The sequence below is a fragment of the Desmodus rotundus genome, chromosome 12 (assembly GCF_022682495.2).
Source record: "Desmodus rotundus isolate HL8 chromosome 12, HLdesRot8A.1, whole genome shotgun sequence".
Classification (NCBI taxonomy): domain Eukaryota; kingdom Metazoa; phylum Chordata; class Mammalia; order Chiroptera; family Phyllostomidae; genus Desmodus; species Desmodus rotundus.
Window position 1 is genome coordinate 84457541 of NC_071398.1, and position 18113 is coordinate 84475653.

The following is an 18113-nucleotide window of genomic DNA, read 5'->3' on the forward strand; positions in this document are numbered from 1 at the left end:
TCTACCTGAAGTACAGAACTGCATACGCCAGAAGCACCTTCACTGCGATGAGATACAACACAAGACCTTCACCCCTGGAAGAAGAATGAATTTCCTCTTCCCATCTCACGCTTACTTGGGAGCTCACGCTCACTGAAGGGAACGGCAAGAGAAACCACTAACTCAATTTAATTATATTTCCTTCTCTTTCCCGTTTGTGCCAAACAATATAGTTGAATTTGAGCAAAATAAATGCATAGTCTAATGAAGCTTGAAACCTCTGAAGCAAAATATAAATGTAAAAGTTATTTCGGTGATACACCTGCCCAATTTGTATTCTACATCGTGGGGAAATCCACACTTCGGTACACAAAGCTGTCAGGTGGAAAACCTTTAACTTACTCCATCACCTGGACACGTGTGCGGAGAAGGCCACTGCCAGCATGCTCCTTGCTAGAGCTGTTGCTTCGAGTTGTGTTCCCTGTAGTGGAAGGACCGACAGAGAACCTCGCACAGTCTTTCACCTCGTGGCTCTTATGCTGAGTAGTGAAGTGGGTAGCGAGACCCACTGGCTGAAGGACTGAGATGGAGCAAAGCAACATCTCTCACACAAAAGCTACAGGACCAAGCCTCTCATATTCATGGATGCCTGGAGCTGCCCTGCCAGGTCAGCATCTGCCCAGGCCACCAAGCGAACAGTCCTTTTAGTTGCCTGCTCCAACATGCCAGATAAAAGCAGCACATGCCCTCTGCTTTCCAGAGCAAAATGTACCACTTTGAACGCCACCAAAATACCCACATCCTCATGCACCATCTGGGCCACTCTGGGAATGTTCTATTGCACCTATGGCTTACCATTCAACCCTACCTATAAAGAACAGGATTCTTTACAAACAAAATAGCATTTTTAAAAACCAAGCACTCTTCAAAACCTGTGCAGCCTGCTATGGCCATATGCCCCACTCTCCCTCCTTCCAATACAGCTAATCTCCATTCTCCTGAGAGAAAAGCAAGCTTTGTACTAGTGCGTGGCGATTGACCTAAAGCTTCTTTAACATACTTTGGGGAAGTAATCGTCCAAAACAAATAGAAATTAACGATGCACTGTGAGTATTCGTACAGTCTATAATGGAAAACTGAGGTCATCGGGAGAGCAAAATTTTATTCAAAAACTCGTAATTGGGCACCTCCTGGCATCGCCTGCTGTGCTAAGTGCTGCGGAAGATAGATACAGAGATGAACTGCACACAATTTCTGTCTCATCTCTTCCCTTCCCCCAGGAAGGGATAAAGTTTACAAGCGCTTTAAGCCAGCAATTCACCATACATAAACCAACAGGAAAAACACTAACTCTTGGCAGGAAAAAGGTCAAGAAGGTTTGATTGGTCGGTGACAAGTTCAAATGTCCCCATGAGGAACCATCTAGCTCATCGATCCATACCATTTTTTCCAACACTCGCAATGGCTTCAAGTAACAATGTTTAGCTAACGGGAGAGAAGAAAAGCCAAGGCAGCAACAGGAAGAGGAGGTATTTTACTACGCCAAGCACATTAAGACATGGTTCGGAATCGTCTGGATACTCACTGTTCTTCTTGTACATCAAAATTTCAAAGGAATTCATCTCATAGTTCTCAAATGTTTGCCGCACCTTTTCAATTGTATCTTTGTCAGTCAGCTCCCCATACATAAAACTGCAAATCAACCAAAGAGCTCATGTTAGACTAGCAAATATTTATCATTCCACCTGCATATGTTAAATATCTGTTCTATACCGAGCACTGTGCTATGTACAATGAACACACACGCGCACACACAGACATGATAAAAACACTCAATCAGAAAGACTTTAGTAATTCAACTGTGATCAAGATTCCATCACAGCCCCCCAAAATACACAGTCTAATAAGAGAGACCACTGGAAAAGGACAGGTCAGAAAACAGTATGACCAACACATAAAGAACTAGAGAACACAAAACCGTCACAGACTGCTGAGTGTTGGGAGAAGGCTTCCCAAAGGTAAAAAGAAATGAGCGCTAAAAAGCAAGTGGAAATTAGCAAGAAAAGAACATTCCAGGCAGAAGATGAGCATGTTCAAAGGCACAGAGGTGAGAGTGAGGTTCATTCTGGAACTGAATACAGTTCAGTTCAGTATGGCCGGAATACAGACAGTGAGGGGAAGTTTGCCACAGAACAACAGAGGGTTGAGCAAGGCCAGATCGTGAGGACGGCATGGCCTTATAGGCCATGTGAGTAATTTACACTTTACCCGGAGAGAACTCCTAGCAAAGATGCAGAGGAAATTTGGACCATAGATTTTTTTTTTCTTCTAATTCCCAATAAAAGAAACAAAAGTTTAAAAAAAATTACCAAAGTTCACCAACCAAATAAGAACAGGGATGAAATTTGTTTCTCTAAACATTAAAACGGAGCTGAAGAACCAGAAGATTCAGCTCTTTTTCCTACCTTCTGCCCCGCCCCACAAAAAAAGGGGGGGAAACATTGGGTTAAAAAAAAACTGAGATAATGAGATCCTACAAATTCTTACTCCCTACTGCTCACGATTAGAGAAGAGGAGACTAAGGGGGTAAAGCAGCAGCATGGGAAAAAGTCAGAGAAAACTTCTGGCGAGTATAAGTTCCTGCCTACTAGTGCTGGTTCTCAGCAGAGGCAGAAAATCCGCCAGACTATCCATGTTCCTTGGCCCCACTGAACTTGGTCTGAAGCCCAGGGTGTGTCCCTCTTGGAACAGGATACACCAAGTAGTCAGAGCATCATGGCACAGGGCACTAACAAAATGCGAGAGGACAAAATCCACCTCCCAATGGAGCTGGAAAAGCCAGTCCTCTGACAAAGGATGCTGCCGACCCCAGGCCTCCAGGCAACAATAACCTGGACAGCAACACTCAGCCCTCAGGTCCTCAGTAACGCAGAAGCAGTGGCAGGGGCTCCTCAACAATAGGCTCCCCATCTTCAAAAACTGTGCACATCAAATGCAGTCTAACTTATTCGTGATGACTTACATCACAGAATTATAGAGCTTCCGAGCTAAAAAGAACCTCAGAGGTTATGGAGTGTAATTCCTGAACCACCAAGTCAAGCGCCGTGCTTAGCTTGATATTGGAACAGCCTGGGGCTTACTGCAAGCTTCCGATTTCCAGCCCCCTGTAAGAAAAGTGTCCTAGCTGTGGACTTTATGAATTCTGTGTCACTTCCATTTATTACATCCCTCCCCAGCCCACTGAGCGCTGTTATTATCTGTGGTTCCTCTGTACCTATCTCTTGTATTCTGCATTCAGGTTGTGTTCTTCATCTGTAAACCAGGAAAAGAGATGACCAAGCTTGTTGAATTGTCTTTAAAAAGAAGAATAGATCACAACTAAATTCGCCCTGCTAAGAACAAGAGGATTTCTCCTAGGAAGTAAAAACTTAAAATCTATGACCATTTTATTTATCTGGTTGCTCAGAGACCTTTTCAGCATCCACTTCCTCTAACTTGCTAGATACAAGACCTCCATGTAAGTGATGCGAAGCTATAAATGCCGGCAATTTCCTTCACAAGGTAAAACAAATGCCTGTAAAATGGAGTCTTCGTATGAACGAAGTGCCATAATGACTGCCGGCTTCCATTCTCCATGTACTTTTTAGAGCTGTAGTGTAAGATCCCTTTGCCTGGACATTGGATTTCAGGTGCCTGCAATGCAAGAACTAAGCAAAAGAGGCTCCTGAACCATAGGGAATACAGCTAGCCCAACGTGTGTTTGCTTTATTTCTAGAGAAGGGACAGCTTCAGAGAATTAAATGAGCTTCTTAGAATTGTTTGTAAAAAAAAAAGTTGGCTAAATGAGCAAACATATCTGCTTTTCTTAAAGTATCTGATTCTGGCCCATAAGAAGCAGGAATGGTAAGGAGCCCTGGCCACGTGGCTCAGTTGGTTGGAGTGTCCCTCTGTGCACCAAAAGGTTGCCGGTTCAATCCCCAGTTGGGGCACATGCAAGATGTTCCTCTCTCTTAAGTCCTTGGATGAGGATAAAAAAAAAGAAATGAAAGGTAAGGAAAGGCTGCTTTAGTCCCACTACAAAGTGAAGCTTACTCTCCGGGTTGCTCTGATTGCATATGCACATATATAGATGTAGATCTAGACTATATAGACCCTTAAGAGGATAAAAGCATAACCAGAATGTAAGAGGATTCTATTGTATCACTTAAGAGTCATCATTTCTAAACCTTTGCGCATTGCAGGGGTGGAGAGGGGACAGAGAGGGTCTTAAACTTTCCATGTCCCAGTCCTCAAAAACTAAAATTAAAGAAAATGGTAATATTTTCAAAACATTTCCTATTCTTCACCAAACTTGGTTGACTAAATACCATGGAAATTCACCTTCTGAAAAACAAAGATGATGCCTGAGTCAGACAGGTTTTCCACCCTTCACAGATGAGTTTACTTCTTGATGTGGAAGGACTGGGAAAATGATTCTGCTTCACGGAACACACTGAAAACAGAGGATTCAGACGGAGGAGGGGAGTGGGAGGAGCCAAGGGCTGTGCTGAATGATCCAAGACCTTGCCAGGGCGCTGCAGAGAAACGCCAGGCAGGGGCCAGACCACGTGTTCCACTCAACACCTAGAAGATGCTTTAAAAGAGCTGTTCTAACACCACTGCCCAAGGGTGCTGCTTGGTTAGTAACCCTGTCAAATACGCAAGCTATGTTGTTAGTACCATTTGCCTCTGCCATTGCATTAGGGATCAGAGAGAGGTGTAACAAGAATTAGAAGGCAACAAAACGTCATTTCTCTTTTTTTTTCCTGATAAAAAGCTCTATGACAAAACCCTCATCTCCAATCCTGTAGTTATTCTCTCAAATAGTCCTAAATCCTAAAAATTAATCATCTAAAATTGTATTTAATTTTATTTAAACTGTTTTCACATTCAATTTTATCTAATACCTAATAAACTTCTGAGTTCACATTTTATAGATAAAATGATTTTTCTGACTTTTTCTAGGTTTCCCCCCCATCTCACCAACTGGGAGCTCAGCAGTGTGGGAACCATGTTTTAAGTCTTTGATTTCCCCAGCACATACAGTGTGTGAACTGGGGATGATCGTACCACACATATTCCTGAATGAACATTGAGTGAGGGAAAGGCAATTCCTACAGTGAGTAAGCCCTTTTCTTTTTCCATGAGATACCATGATAGATTGTCCAACAGAACAGCCCCCATCATAGATACCTGCAGGTACTGCTTTTCTGCATCACTTCTGCCCTGTGATAGCCAGACAGCTTGCAAAATCCATCATTGCTGTACACGATAGGCCAGTCCACTATCTGGGCATTCCCCAACACGAAATTAGTATCTGTTGAAAAAAAAAAGAGAAGGAGGAGGAGGAGAAAAGGGCACATGAAGCAAGATATTAGTTGAGACTCAGTGAGGACATAAATAATGTCAGCCAAGCCAGGTAATTTTGCTTCCCTCCATAATAGTCTCTGGAACAGGAAAATGACTCTTCAAGGAATACAAAACAATAGTAATTTAGAGTGAATAATTTGAATGCAAATGCTAATGTTGCTATACTCCAAAAAGAAATTAGCAAAGGAAACACGCTTAACCAACCAACCAACAAGTCCTGCAGAAATCCAGCGATTCCTGAGACATTTTCTAGTCTGAATTTTTGTTCTCAATAAAAGTATTCTGGTAATATAAAACAAGAAAGAACCCAAGATCATTTCTTCTGGGCTCCATCCAGCATCTTAGGCTTGTCAGTCTTTTGGCCTGAAGCTACAAATTGGCCTTGGTGACCCTGATGAACATTTGCCCAACCTAGGAGGAGAAGGACTTCTTAGAGAGACACAGGAAGGGGAGCACAGGATTGCCTGTTGGAGCATACACACCGCAGGCAGCCCTCCTCTTCGTGAGAAAGAGACTAGCCCCTCCTAATACAAGAGCTTTGGTGGAGATGCTCGCAGGACAAAACCTTCCTACTGACTTTGAGATTTTGTTGCCACAGAAGCTGCATTTCAGAGCTCCTTCACAGAGCACCAGCCCACCATTCACCTCTGTTGCAGGGACTAAGTGGGCCAGATATGTTTGGCTGCTGGGTGTATTCTCGCCACTTCCTACATTTTTGAAGATCAAGTCTCCCACACTTTTTATGCTCAGAAAATCAATTGTCCCTCTTTTCTTTTCAAGACCTTAAATTAAACAAATAATATCCAGAATTTAAATGTAGTCATTATTTTAGCTTGGCTCTCTGTTCTGTACAGAAGAGTCACCTATTCCAAAAAAGGAAGGAAGGAAGGAAGGAAGGAGGGAAGGAAGGAAGGAAGGAAGGAAGGAAGGAGGGAAGGAGGGAAGGAAGGAAGGAGGGAAGGAAGGAAGGAAGGAAGGAAGGAAGGAAGGAAGGAGGGAAGGAGGGAAGGAAGGAAGGGGAAGGGAAGAAGATGGATGGCAGGCACATACCCTTCTCTTCTTGTAAATGGTATGGGATTTTGTTTACATATGCATACTGCTTAGAGTAAAATAACAATGACATACGAGTATAATATCCTCATTTAATTGGGTGGTTAATTTTGTTTTAGTACGACATTCATAATTTATTCACAATAGGTACCAATTCCTTCCTATCTAGTGGGGAGGAGGAGGGAGAAGAAGGAGGAATAACTAAATACAGTAATCCATTCTTGGAAATGCCTATTTAAAACAAACATAAAATACAACTTTCATGAAGTTCACCTGAAAACCTGGCAATTTCATAAACATGATTTTAATGAAAATCTATAACCAGTCCTTCCTTCCATCTCTCCCATATATTCTTAAACACAGGCAGACCTCGGAGATATTGCAGATTTGGTTCCAGACCACCACAATAAAGTGAATATCACAATAAAGCAAGTCACAATTGTTTGGTTTCCCAGTGTATATAAAAGTTATGTTTATACTAAACTATAATCTATTCAGTATGCCAAAGCGTATGTCTAAAAAAATAATGCACACATCTTAATTAAAAGATACTTTATTTCTTACAAATGCTACCATCATCTGAGTCTTCAGCAAGTCATAATCTTTTTGCCTGGTGGAGGGTCTTATCTCAATGTTGATGGCTGCTGACCCATCCAGGTGGTGGCTGCTAAAGGTTGGGTGACTATGGCAATTTCTTAAAATAAGGCAACAATGCAGTAGTTTACTGCATTGATTGACTCTTCATCAATAATTTTTTGTAATACATGATGCTGATTAATAACATTTTACTCACAGTAGAACTTTCAAACTTTCAGTCAATCCTCTCAGACACTCCCACTGCTTTATCTACAATTATGAAATATTCTACACTCTTTCTTGACATTTCAACAATCTTTACAGAATCTTCACCAGTAGATTCAAGGAGCCATTTTCTTTGTTCATCCATAAGAAGCAAATTTTCATCTGTTCAAATTTCATCATGAGATTTCAGTAACTCACTCACATCTTCAGGCTCAATTCTATTTCTAGTTCTCATGCTATTTCCATCGCATCTGCAGTTACATCAACTTCTTCAAACTCTTGTTAATGTTGCTATTTTGACCTCTTCACATGCATCGCAAATGTTCTCAAGGGCATCTAGAATGGTAAGTCCTTTCCAGAAAGCTGTCAATTTACTCTGTCCATAGAAATTACTATCTATGGCAGGTATAGTCTTAGAAAAAATATGTTTTAAAATAATAAGACTTGAAAATCAAAATTACTCCTTAATCCACAGGCTACTGAATGGATGCGCCGTTAGCAGCCATGAAAACAACATCCATCTCATTGTACATCTCCATCCCAGCTCTTAGGTGACCAGGTGCATTGTCAGTGAGCAATAATATTTTGAAAAGGAATTTTTTTTATGAGCAGGAGGTCTCAATAGTATGCTTAAAATATTCAGCAAGACATGCTATAAACAGGTATCCTATCAGCCAGGCTTTGTTCTTCCATTTATAGAGCACAAGCAGAGGATTTTCAAAATGGTACATGATTACTAGCTTCAACTTAAAGTCACCAGCTGCATTAGCCACCTAAGAAGAGAGTCAGCCTGTCCTTTGAAGCGTTGAAGCTAGGCATTGATTTCTCCTCTCCAGCTATGAAATCCCTAGATGGCATCTTCTTCCAATAGACAGCTTTTTTGTCTACATGGGGAATCTGTTGTTTAATGTAACCATCTTCATTAAGTACCTTAGCTAGATCTTCTGGATAACTTGCTGCAGTTTTTACATCAGCACTTCCTGCTTCACCTTCTACTCTTATGTTATGAAAATAGCTTCTTTCCTTAAATCTCATGAAGTAATCTCTGCTGTCTTCAGACTTCTTCTGCAGCTTCCTCACTTTTCTCAACCTTCCTAGAGTTACAGAGAGTTAGCACTTTGCTCTGGATTAGGCTTTGGCTGAAGGAAATGCTGTGTCTGGTATGATCTTCTATCTAGACTGTGAAAACTTTCTCCATATCAGCAATAAGGCTGTTGTACTTCCTTATAATTCCTGTGTTCACTGGAGTAGCACTTTTAATATCCTTCAAGAACTTTTCCTTTGCATTCACAACTTGGCTACTTGTTTGGTAGAAGAGGCCTAGCTTTCTGCTTATTTTGGCTTTCAACATGCCTTCTTCAGTTAGCTTAATCATTTTTAATTTTTGATTTAAGGCAAAAAACATGTAACTCTTCCTTTCACTTGAACACTTAAAAGTCATTGTAGGGTTATTAATTGGGCTAATTTCAATATTATTATGTCTCAGGGAATTGGGAGGCCTGAGGGGAGGGGGAGAGAGATGGGGAGTGGCCGGATGTGGAGCAGTCAGGACACATGCAATATTTATTGATTAATTTCACTATGCTACATGGGTGCTTTCCATGGTACCCTAAAACAATTGCAATAGTAACATCAAAGATCCAAATATAACAGTAATGAAAAATGTTAAATATTGAAAGAATTGTCAAATTGTGATGCAGAGATACAACGTGAGCAAATGTTACTGAAAATAGCACCATAGACTTGCTTAATAAAGGGTTGCCACAAACCTTCAATCTGTATAAGAAAAAAAGCAGTGTCTGCAAAGTCTAATAAAGTGAAGTGCAATGAAACGAGGTATGCTTGTACCTCCTGAGTGCCCACTAGGTCCCAAGCACAATGCAAGACATATCTACCTTGCATATATCTTATCTACCTTGGTAAGACATGGCCCATGCACTCCAAGAACTTACTAGAACAAATAGACATGTGCATGACTAACTAAAGAAATAGGTGAGAAAATGATTAATTCTGTCTGAGGGACATAAAGGACTATGATTCAGAGGGACACACTTGAACTTGCTCTAGGCCAGAAGGCTGAGTAAGATTCATTTCAACATTTTGAATACCTATTATGTAACCAGTACAGATGATGCAAAATGATATTTATAAAAATGAAAATATGGTGCCTCCCTTTGGTAAACGTAAGAGGTTGTAGAAGGAAGAGAACATCCTATACAGAGGATTCAGCATAAGTAAAGGTCTGGCAGCAAGGGATGCATAACAGACTGATGCAGACAAAGGGCAGGCAGCCAGAAAGGGATGAGTCTGAAGGACCTTCCTGGGAAGGGTCTTCAGGCTCAAGATCTTTGACCCTTCACGAGGGCTTTCTCTCCCTGAATAAATTCACATTTCTTCAACTGAGCAACTAAGCCTTGAGAGAAGTACAAAATTCACTAACTTACTGCTAAGTGGATATGAAGCCTAGTCAGTTTAACTATTTCTCTTGACTCCTGAAAGTGTAATCAATTTTCCTCAGAAGACCTAGAGGAGGAGGGAAACACTGAGTGACCTCTTCTGTGCCTAATGCCTCACTAAGATTATGTGCTAAGAGGGAATTACAGCCAGTTACACTGCTAATGGTTTGACTACATGTGTTTATCTTCTTTCCTATCCTGTGCCTCACTATAATAAAAGTAAATACATTTAAAAGGTAAAAATCCACTAAAAAAAGAACAGAATAAAAATATCAAAAGAAAAAATGACTATAGAAGCTGAAAAATATAGGAGACAAAGAAGAATTTTTTTAATCCCTAGTTTTTTAAATATTCAGACAGATTCAAGAGATATTACATCCATAAGACAAAAACAGGATGCTATGGTGTGGGGGGGTGAGGTGGGGGGGAGCATTTGAAAACAAATGAGAGCTCCTAAAAATTAAAAGTGAGTAAAAGTTTAAAATTCAACATAAATGTTAGCTGATAAAATGAAATTTCACAAAGTGTGGTACAGAAAGAGAAAGAGACAAGAAATGTAAAAACCAAGTAAGACGTAGAGGATCAATCCTGGAGGAACAATATGCCTCCTAATAAAAGCAACAGAAAGAAGCACAAAAGAAAAGGCCAGAAGACGTCTTAAAATTTTTAAATAATCAAATGTAAGGGTAGAATAATGATATTTTCAGGTATGCAAAGATCTGGGCAACTTATTTCCCATATATCTTTTCCTAAGGAGTTACTTGATAAAGTCTAACAGCAAAAATGTGAGAGGAAAGCAAGAAAGAATATGGGAACTAGGGAAAGATAGCTCCAAATGTAGAAGGCAAGGGGAAAGCTAGTAGAAAGCTTTCAATAAATGCATAATGGCCCAGAGAACAGAAGTTTCAGAAGAGACTTATCTAGGGATAAAAAACATAAAAATTCAATAAAGCTATATAATTTGGCAAAAAAGTAAATTAGAAGTATTTTAAAAAGCTGTGCAAGAAAGGAAACCAAAATATACTTTGTCACATCATTGTCATAATAATGTAACCATTTTATTAATTTCCAGTTTGTAAAACAAACACACAGTTAAACATGAAATATTTAATTATAAGTATCTGAATCTAACCTTAATTCTGACACTGTAAAAATACAAATGATAAGCTTAGAAAAATAAGAGAACAATCATGAGATGGTGTCAAGAACTGCTTTAATAAAAAAGAAAGGTATTAAAATTTTAGTTAAAATTGCAAAAATAACCAATAAGGGAGCAATACAATCTTAGGAAGTAGAAAGTAAATAAAGTGAGCTAAAACGCAGCCAAATTAACAGAAGCCACTAGATATTTAAAATTAATAAAACTGGAAATAGAAGTAAACATGCTTTGCCTCCACACACAACTATAGCAAAAAACACAATTAGACTAAAAACAAACATAACCCAGAATTGTCAGAAAATCAAACTGGAAGTCCAACAACCAAGGATTTAAAGAATCCACATCATCCAGATGGGTAGGAGGGTCAGAGATGTGAAGAGGCAGGGAGAAAGCAGAGAGGTGGAAAGGCGTAGAGAGGTATGGAGACACAGAGTGTTATGGAGACACGGAGAGGTGCAGGAACGGGAATGAGTGGCCCACATCCACATATGGTGGATAAAAACAGGAGGGATACCTCAGGAGAGAGGGATCCCACCCCAGTCCAGACAACACAGACCAGAGTTCCAGCACCAGGAAGAAAAGTCCCCATTACTTCTGGCGGTAAAAAAACAGAGGGCATTGGGGCAGCAGAAGAAACTGCGGGATTCTCAACAGATTCCTCTTAAAGGGCCCAAAACAGACTTAAGACTCACACAGACCCACCCCCTCTGGGATTCACAATGAGGGCAACAGCTGGAAGGGCACTAGTGGCATTCGGGGAGAAAGTGAAGTTCGAGTGCTAGGAGACAGCTTCCTCCTGGGCAAAATTCCAGAGGCCAGGCAGCAGCATTGTCCCCTCTGTGAGCCCTCTCCCACACAGAGAAACAGAGTGGTGACATGGGTTGCCCTGCCCTGGCAACTATCTAAGGCTTCTCCCCATACAACATAACAGGTGTGCTTTTCTACAATAGGCCACACTACTAGGACAGGCAGTCAAAGCAGCTCTATCTAATATACAGAAGCAAACGCAAAGAGGCTGCCAAAATGAGGAGACAAAGAAATATGGCCCAAATGAAAGAATAGAACAAAACTTCAGAAAAAGAACTAAATGAAATGGAGGTAAGCAATCTACCAGATGCACAGTTCAAAACAATGGTCATTAGGATGCTCCAGGAATTCATTGGGTACTTCAAAAGCATTAAAAAAAAAACAAAACAAAACAAAAAAACCCCAGACAGAAATGAAGATTGAATTAAGTAAAATAAGGAAAAATCTACAGAGAATCATAGTGGAGGGGATAAAGCTGAGAATCAAATCAACAATTTGGAACACAAAAGGAAAAGAAGGAAAAGAATTCAAAAAAATGGGGATAGGCTTAGGAACCTCTGGGACATCTTTAAACATACCAACATCCAAGTCATAGGGGTGCCAGGAGGAGAAGAGAAAGAGCAAGAAATTGAAAACTTATTTGAAAAAATAATGTACAAAAACTTCCTTAATTTGGTGAAAGAAATATACATACAAGTCCAAGAAGCACAGAGAGTTCCAAACAAGATGGACCCAAAGAGGACCACACCAAGACTTATCATAATTAAAATGCTAAAGGTTAAAGGTAAAGAGAGAATCTCAAAAGCAGCAAGAGAAAAGTAGATAGTTACCTACAAAGGAGTTCCCATAAGACTGTCAGCTGATTTCTCAAAAGAAACTTTTCAGACTAGAAGGGACTGGCGAGAAGTATTCAAAGTGATGAAAAGCAAGGACCTACAACCTAGATTACTCTGATCAAAGCTATCATTTAGAATTGAAGGGCAGATAAACTGCTTCCCAGACAAGGTAAAATTAAAGGAGTTCATCATCATCAAGCCATTATTATATGAAATGCTAAAGGGAATTATATAAGAAAAATAAGATCAAAATAACGAACATTAAAATGACAATAAATTCACAACTATCAGTAACTGAATCCAAATAACAAACTAAGCAAACAAGCAGAACAGGAACAGAATCATGTATATGGAGATCATTTGGAGAGTTATCAGTTGGGAGGGGGGAAAAGGAAAATATTGGGGAAGGTGCAGGGATTAAGAAACACAGATTGGTAGGTACAAAATAGGGGGATGTTAAAAACAGTATATGTAATGAAGTAGCCAAAGAACTTATATGCATGACCCATGGATATGAACTAAGAGGGAGGATTGCTGGAGGGAATGGGGGTACTGGGTATAAGGTTACAGAGGGGAAAATTAGAACAACTGTAATAGCATAATCAATAAAATAAATTTAAAAGAAAAAAACTAGAAATAGTTGTGATGCATGTTATTTAGAGACATGGAAGAAACTATAAAAAGAAGCAGCTAAAATTAGAACATGTGGCCTTTGGTGAGCAGGATGAGCAAAGAGACAAGGTACAGGATGGGTGTTTTTCTTTATAAGCCCTTCAGTTTGAATTTTTAACCATGAGCATATATTACTTTGATAAAAATAAGTATATTCTTAATTTTTAATGAATTTAATCAGAAAAGATTAAGTTATTGATCAAATGTTTCAGTTACTAAAAAAGGAGAACAGGAGATATTTCAAGCTCCAGATATTACTCCAATTTCTCATAAAAGTATTCTGGGCATTCTTTAAAGGTGTTCATCACATCTCAAGCGTTCCTACTGTCCCAGCATGCATATTCACCTACAGCCTTGTGGGGGGGAAACCGGGTAAGTCCACTAGCATCTTCTTTGACTTTAGAAAGGAAACAGAAAAATAGGGAGTGCCATAAGAATAGAATCATCAGTCTATTGACCATCTACTCAGAGGATTTCTCATCATAATTTTAAAATTCCAAAATAGTTTCCTCTACCGCTAACCTAAGCAAGAAACAAGAGCTCGCAGGGAGCAAGAGCCCCACGGTGTGACAGAAGGTTAGGCATTCCCTCGTTATCCAAGCACCTGAGTGAATGGAGGAAGGAATTCTGGTCCCAGTCAGAAAGCCATCTGCCTCCCTCACCTGCCCCAGCACACACATGTGAACCCCGCTCTGCTTGGCTGGAAAAGGAGCATATTTTGGATTATCTTCCATTTATAAACTACAAACAATTGACCTGAAAATTACCTTCCAGAACACAATCTGTTACAAGTTTGGAGTTACCCATACAAACACCATAGCATCACATCTATCAGCAGGAGCTAAGGGAACTGTACAAGCTATATTGCACATACTAATGAGAATGTGTAGCATTTATTGATATTTATTCTATGCCAGGCTCTGTATTAAGTACTTTATTACATATTAAGATTTTAACCTTTACAACAATCTTTATGAGAAGGTATTACTTTACGGAATGAAGTGCCATGGATTTCACTTTACTCGTGAAGAAAATGAGCTTCTGAGGACATAGTCAATTATAGCAGACTAGAGTTAGGATTGAACCCGGGTCTATCTGGCTTCAAAATCCATACTTTTAATCATTCTGTTACATAGTCTCCTTCTTATTACATTTCAAATACTAAAATCAGACCATTCCTATGAAAATCTGTATAACAGCTAATATTTTTGTGCCTTCCTATAACAACACTAAGTACACTAAGACCTTTCATTGGTGAGTCGACATTGCCATCACTGTCGTCACATATTATGATTCTACCTTGTGATACACACTGATGCCATCAGGAAATATGGACATGGGTAGAAGCAGTGGTTCCACCTCTGAATGCTTGGGCTCTCCTGTCAGTCTGTGCAATGTTTTGTCTCTTCTCTCACTTACAAACTATTGCCTCTTCTTAAAATTTGGTGTGCTGGTGTATTTCTAGAACAGTCCTACTTCCACACAGTGACAGGACAGGAGGAGAAGAGGGGAGGATATGTACCTGGACCCCCATCTGAGACTCAGGGTTGAGAGAGAACACCACACTGGTGATTCAGAGGTGCTGCACAGCAAACCTGGCTGTGTTAGCTCTACTGAGCCTCCCCCAGCTCCCATGGAGTCTGCAAAGAAACCAGAAGTTCCCAACTGCCCTGCTGCTGTTGCTGCTTTTGCTGCTGCTGAAGTTGCATGAACAGATACCACAGTGGAGGAAGGTGACCGAAGATTATGTTTTCTAAAACTACCCAAGCCAGAGGTCAACTTGGGGGTTCAGGCAAATATCAGAAGTGAGTTACAGGGCCAGTGAGAGCCTATATTATCCAGTTACAAGTGGGGATGGGGGTGGGAGAGAAAGAGAGAGAGAGAGAGAGAGAGAGAGAGAGAGAGAGAGAGAGAGAGAGAGAATGTGTAGGGTTGAGACAGGGCACCAAGTTCTTTTCCGCCCAAAGAATGGAACATAGGTGCACCAGCTGCAAACTTGACCCCACAGATCAGTTGGTCACCCAGGGACCAGCACACCAGGGCTATTGCTAGAGACCCAAGAAACTAGAGGGGAGAAAATAAGGCCTTGCATCTGGGGATCTGAGGCCCCATAAACTATGAGAGGGCTTGCCTCTCCCCCACATGCCTGCCATCTTAGAGAGAAGTGATAGGATGGGTAGAATTGGCATCTGAACCCAGGAGAGGCCCCAAAAGACTACTTAAAACTGGAAGAGCTCTAGATACCACTAACTGGGAAGTTCAGAGGAGCCTCTAAGGGAGAGAAGATCCACTAAACAAAATAAAGAAGTGGACCTAGGCGGGTCTCGGTCAATTTGCTGTCATAACTCCAGAAGTATGGCTGCCAAAAGAACAGAAAAGCTCGGAAAGTGGGACTCTCCTTTTAAAAAGTGCCTAGATGCTGGCACAAGGTCTCCATGACAGCAACTTTGCTTAGTCAAGGCTCCTTAACGCCTCCAGGTGGTTGGCTATATTCCTGCTGGTTAAGGATGCCAAATAAGAGGGCTCTAGGGAAGTGAAACTGGCTTTCTAGCCAAATGGAGCCACAGGCTTCCACTTCCAAACAAACAACTCCGGGATTATTACTGTGTCCAAACTCAGTAAATGAAAACGTATTTTGAGGCCAAGCAAAACTTAATTAAGAAAGTAAACCACTGCATGAACAAAACATCAAAAAGCGTAATCTCCCAAGTCCACACTAAACATTGGCCTAATCTGGATACGAGACATTGGAGAGTTTACACTGAGATGTGTTAGGACATCTGCTGTTCTCCACTGATGAAGAGATCACCGTCTTCATCACATTGTGATCGTCATCAAGACAGCAAGTACTAACAGTCACTTGGTCATTAACCCATGCAGTAGACAGGCACTAGTATGAACCCATTTTTATAGATATTGAAAGAAGATATTTTATAGAGAAAATTTTCTTAGATCATGCAATGAATAGAGCTGGGACTGTCTACTGTCGATTTAGTCAGGGTTTTCCAGAGAAACATAACTGAGAAGAGGTATATATGTAAAGAGGTTTACTATAAGGGATTGGCTCATGTGATTACGAATGCTGACAAGTCCCAAGAACTGCAGTCAGCAATCTGGAGACCCAGGAGAGCCAGGGGTATAGTCCTACTTTGACTCAAAGTAGAATTTGAGAACCGTCTGAGTCTGAAAGCCTGTAAGCCAAGAGAGCTGATGATTCAAGGTCTTGTCTAAAGGTGGGCAGGCTCACGAGACCAGGAAGAGCCACTGTTTCAGTTCAAACCCAAAGGCAGGGAAAAATCAATGTCTCAGCTCAACAGCAGTCAGGCAGGAGAAATTCCCTCTTAGTCCGGGGAAAAACAGCCCTTCATTCTGTTCAGGACTTAACTAACTGATGGGATGAGGCCCGCCCACATTAGGGACGGAGCTCTGCTTTACTCAGCTTACCAATTTAAATGTTAAACTCATCCAAAAATGCACTCCCAGAAACACCCAGAGTAAAGCCTGACCAAATACCTGGGCATTCCACACCCAGTCAAGTGGACACATAAAATTAACCATCACAAACACCAAAGCCAATACGCCTAACTGTATGACATTCTGTGATACTGTTTAACGGAATCAGTGTAACCAGAGCTCACAAACTCTGCAACTCCCTCAAAGTCATGGATAGTGCTGCAGAACTCTAGGTTTGACGTAATAGAGTACCTCTCCAAAGCTCTATTTCAATAAAGAATTTTTACGAGGTCAACACTTGCCCTTCCACACCTGAAGTTTCCACTTAGAGGAAGCAGGGTCCACCCACCCCCAGAAAGAAGTGCTATAATGAATACTTTTGACCCCTTTCATCATCCCCCTGGCTTATACCTCCCTTGGTGGACTGACCGGCTATCAGTAGGTATCCCAAGAGCACAAGAAACCCACTCTGTGTGTCTTGGCTTCGCAGATGTGCCTGTGCCCCAGCATAGTGGGGGAAGACAGGGCTTGAGCTACTTGCCTCCTTGTGATACTCAGAACCCAGTTGTGACAGGCCCACCAGCCCTGTGCTCTGTCAGCTCCAGCCCAGGAGTAGGTCAGCAGCTCCTGATCCAAAAGCCAGAGTGGAGGTTTAGGGCGGGAGACAAAAGGCACTGCCATGTTTTCCAATCCACCTTAACAGCTATAAAGCTGATGCTGCAGTTAGGTCCTCACTGGACTCTTTCAGACCGTCTTCAGCTGAGCAAAAACCTGGGGGAATAGGCGTAAAATAGGCTCCAACACATTAACAAAGATCAAAGCTCCAAGATCCCAGAGTACTAGGATGTCGTCCACGTTCCTGCCTCCTGGCACTGCCAAATCACCCAGGTGAGAATCTTCCCGCAGTACCCACAGAGGAAGAGTCAAGACAACCCCTTTAGAGTGCTGCCGGTACTCTGCAAGTCCTTTTCATGTTCTCTCTCCTTTTTAAAAAGTAAAACACATATGCTATATATATATATATGTATATATATATACATGTATGTGAGTATATATGCATGTGTGTATGTGTATATATATATTAGAAGAGGCCAGCTCCTTATATGTCTCAGTCCTCAGCTCTAGTCAAAGATCACTCTAAACAGTTGAGTGTTTATAAACACTAGTAGCCCCCCCACCAAATAAAAACCTGTGCCTCCCTGCAGTCATGCCCTTGTTTAGTCCTCTCCCCTTGAATCACGGGACAGGGGGCTCTGTGATTTGTTTTACCAATAAAAGGCAATAGAATGGATGCCAGTCAATCCTAGGTCTAGGCATTCAGGTCTGCAGCTTCTGCTTCTGGGCTCCCGGGAGCCCTGAGCTGCCACGTGAGAAGTCCAGCCCTAGCACAGGAGAGGCCAGGTGGACACTCTACAAGCAGAGGCTGCCTAGTGAGAAAGAGGCCCTGAGAGCACATGAAGCAGCTCTGAGGAACCCAGTCAAAATAAAACC

At 41.2% G+C, this 18113-nt stretch overlaps 1 protein-coding gene across 2 annotated transcripts in view; it reads right to left on the bottom strand.

The window, feature by feature from the left end:
- Positions 1 to 18113, bottom strand: part of KCNH1 (potassium voltage-gated channel subfamily H member 1) — a 308219-nt gene that overhangs the window by 272468 nt on the left and 17638 nt on the right. For both annotated transcript variants that reach the window (XM_024551338.3, XM_045188348.2), the window contains exons 2-3: positions 5212 to 5335; positions 1565 to 1671 (exon numbers count right to left, since the gene is read on the bottom strand). In XM_024551338.3, coding sequence (XP_024407106.2) covers positions 1565 to 1671; positions 5212 to 5335 — 231 coding nt within the window. The remainder of the gene's footprint in view (positions 1 to 1564; positions 1672 to 5211; positions 5336 to 18113) is intronic.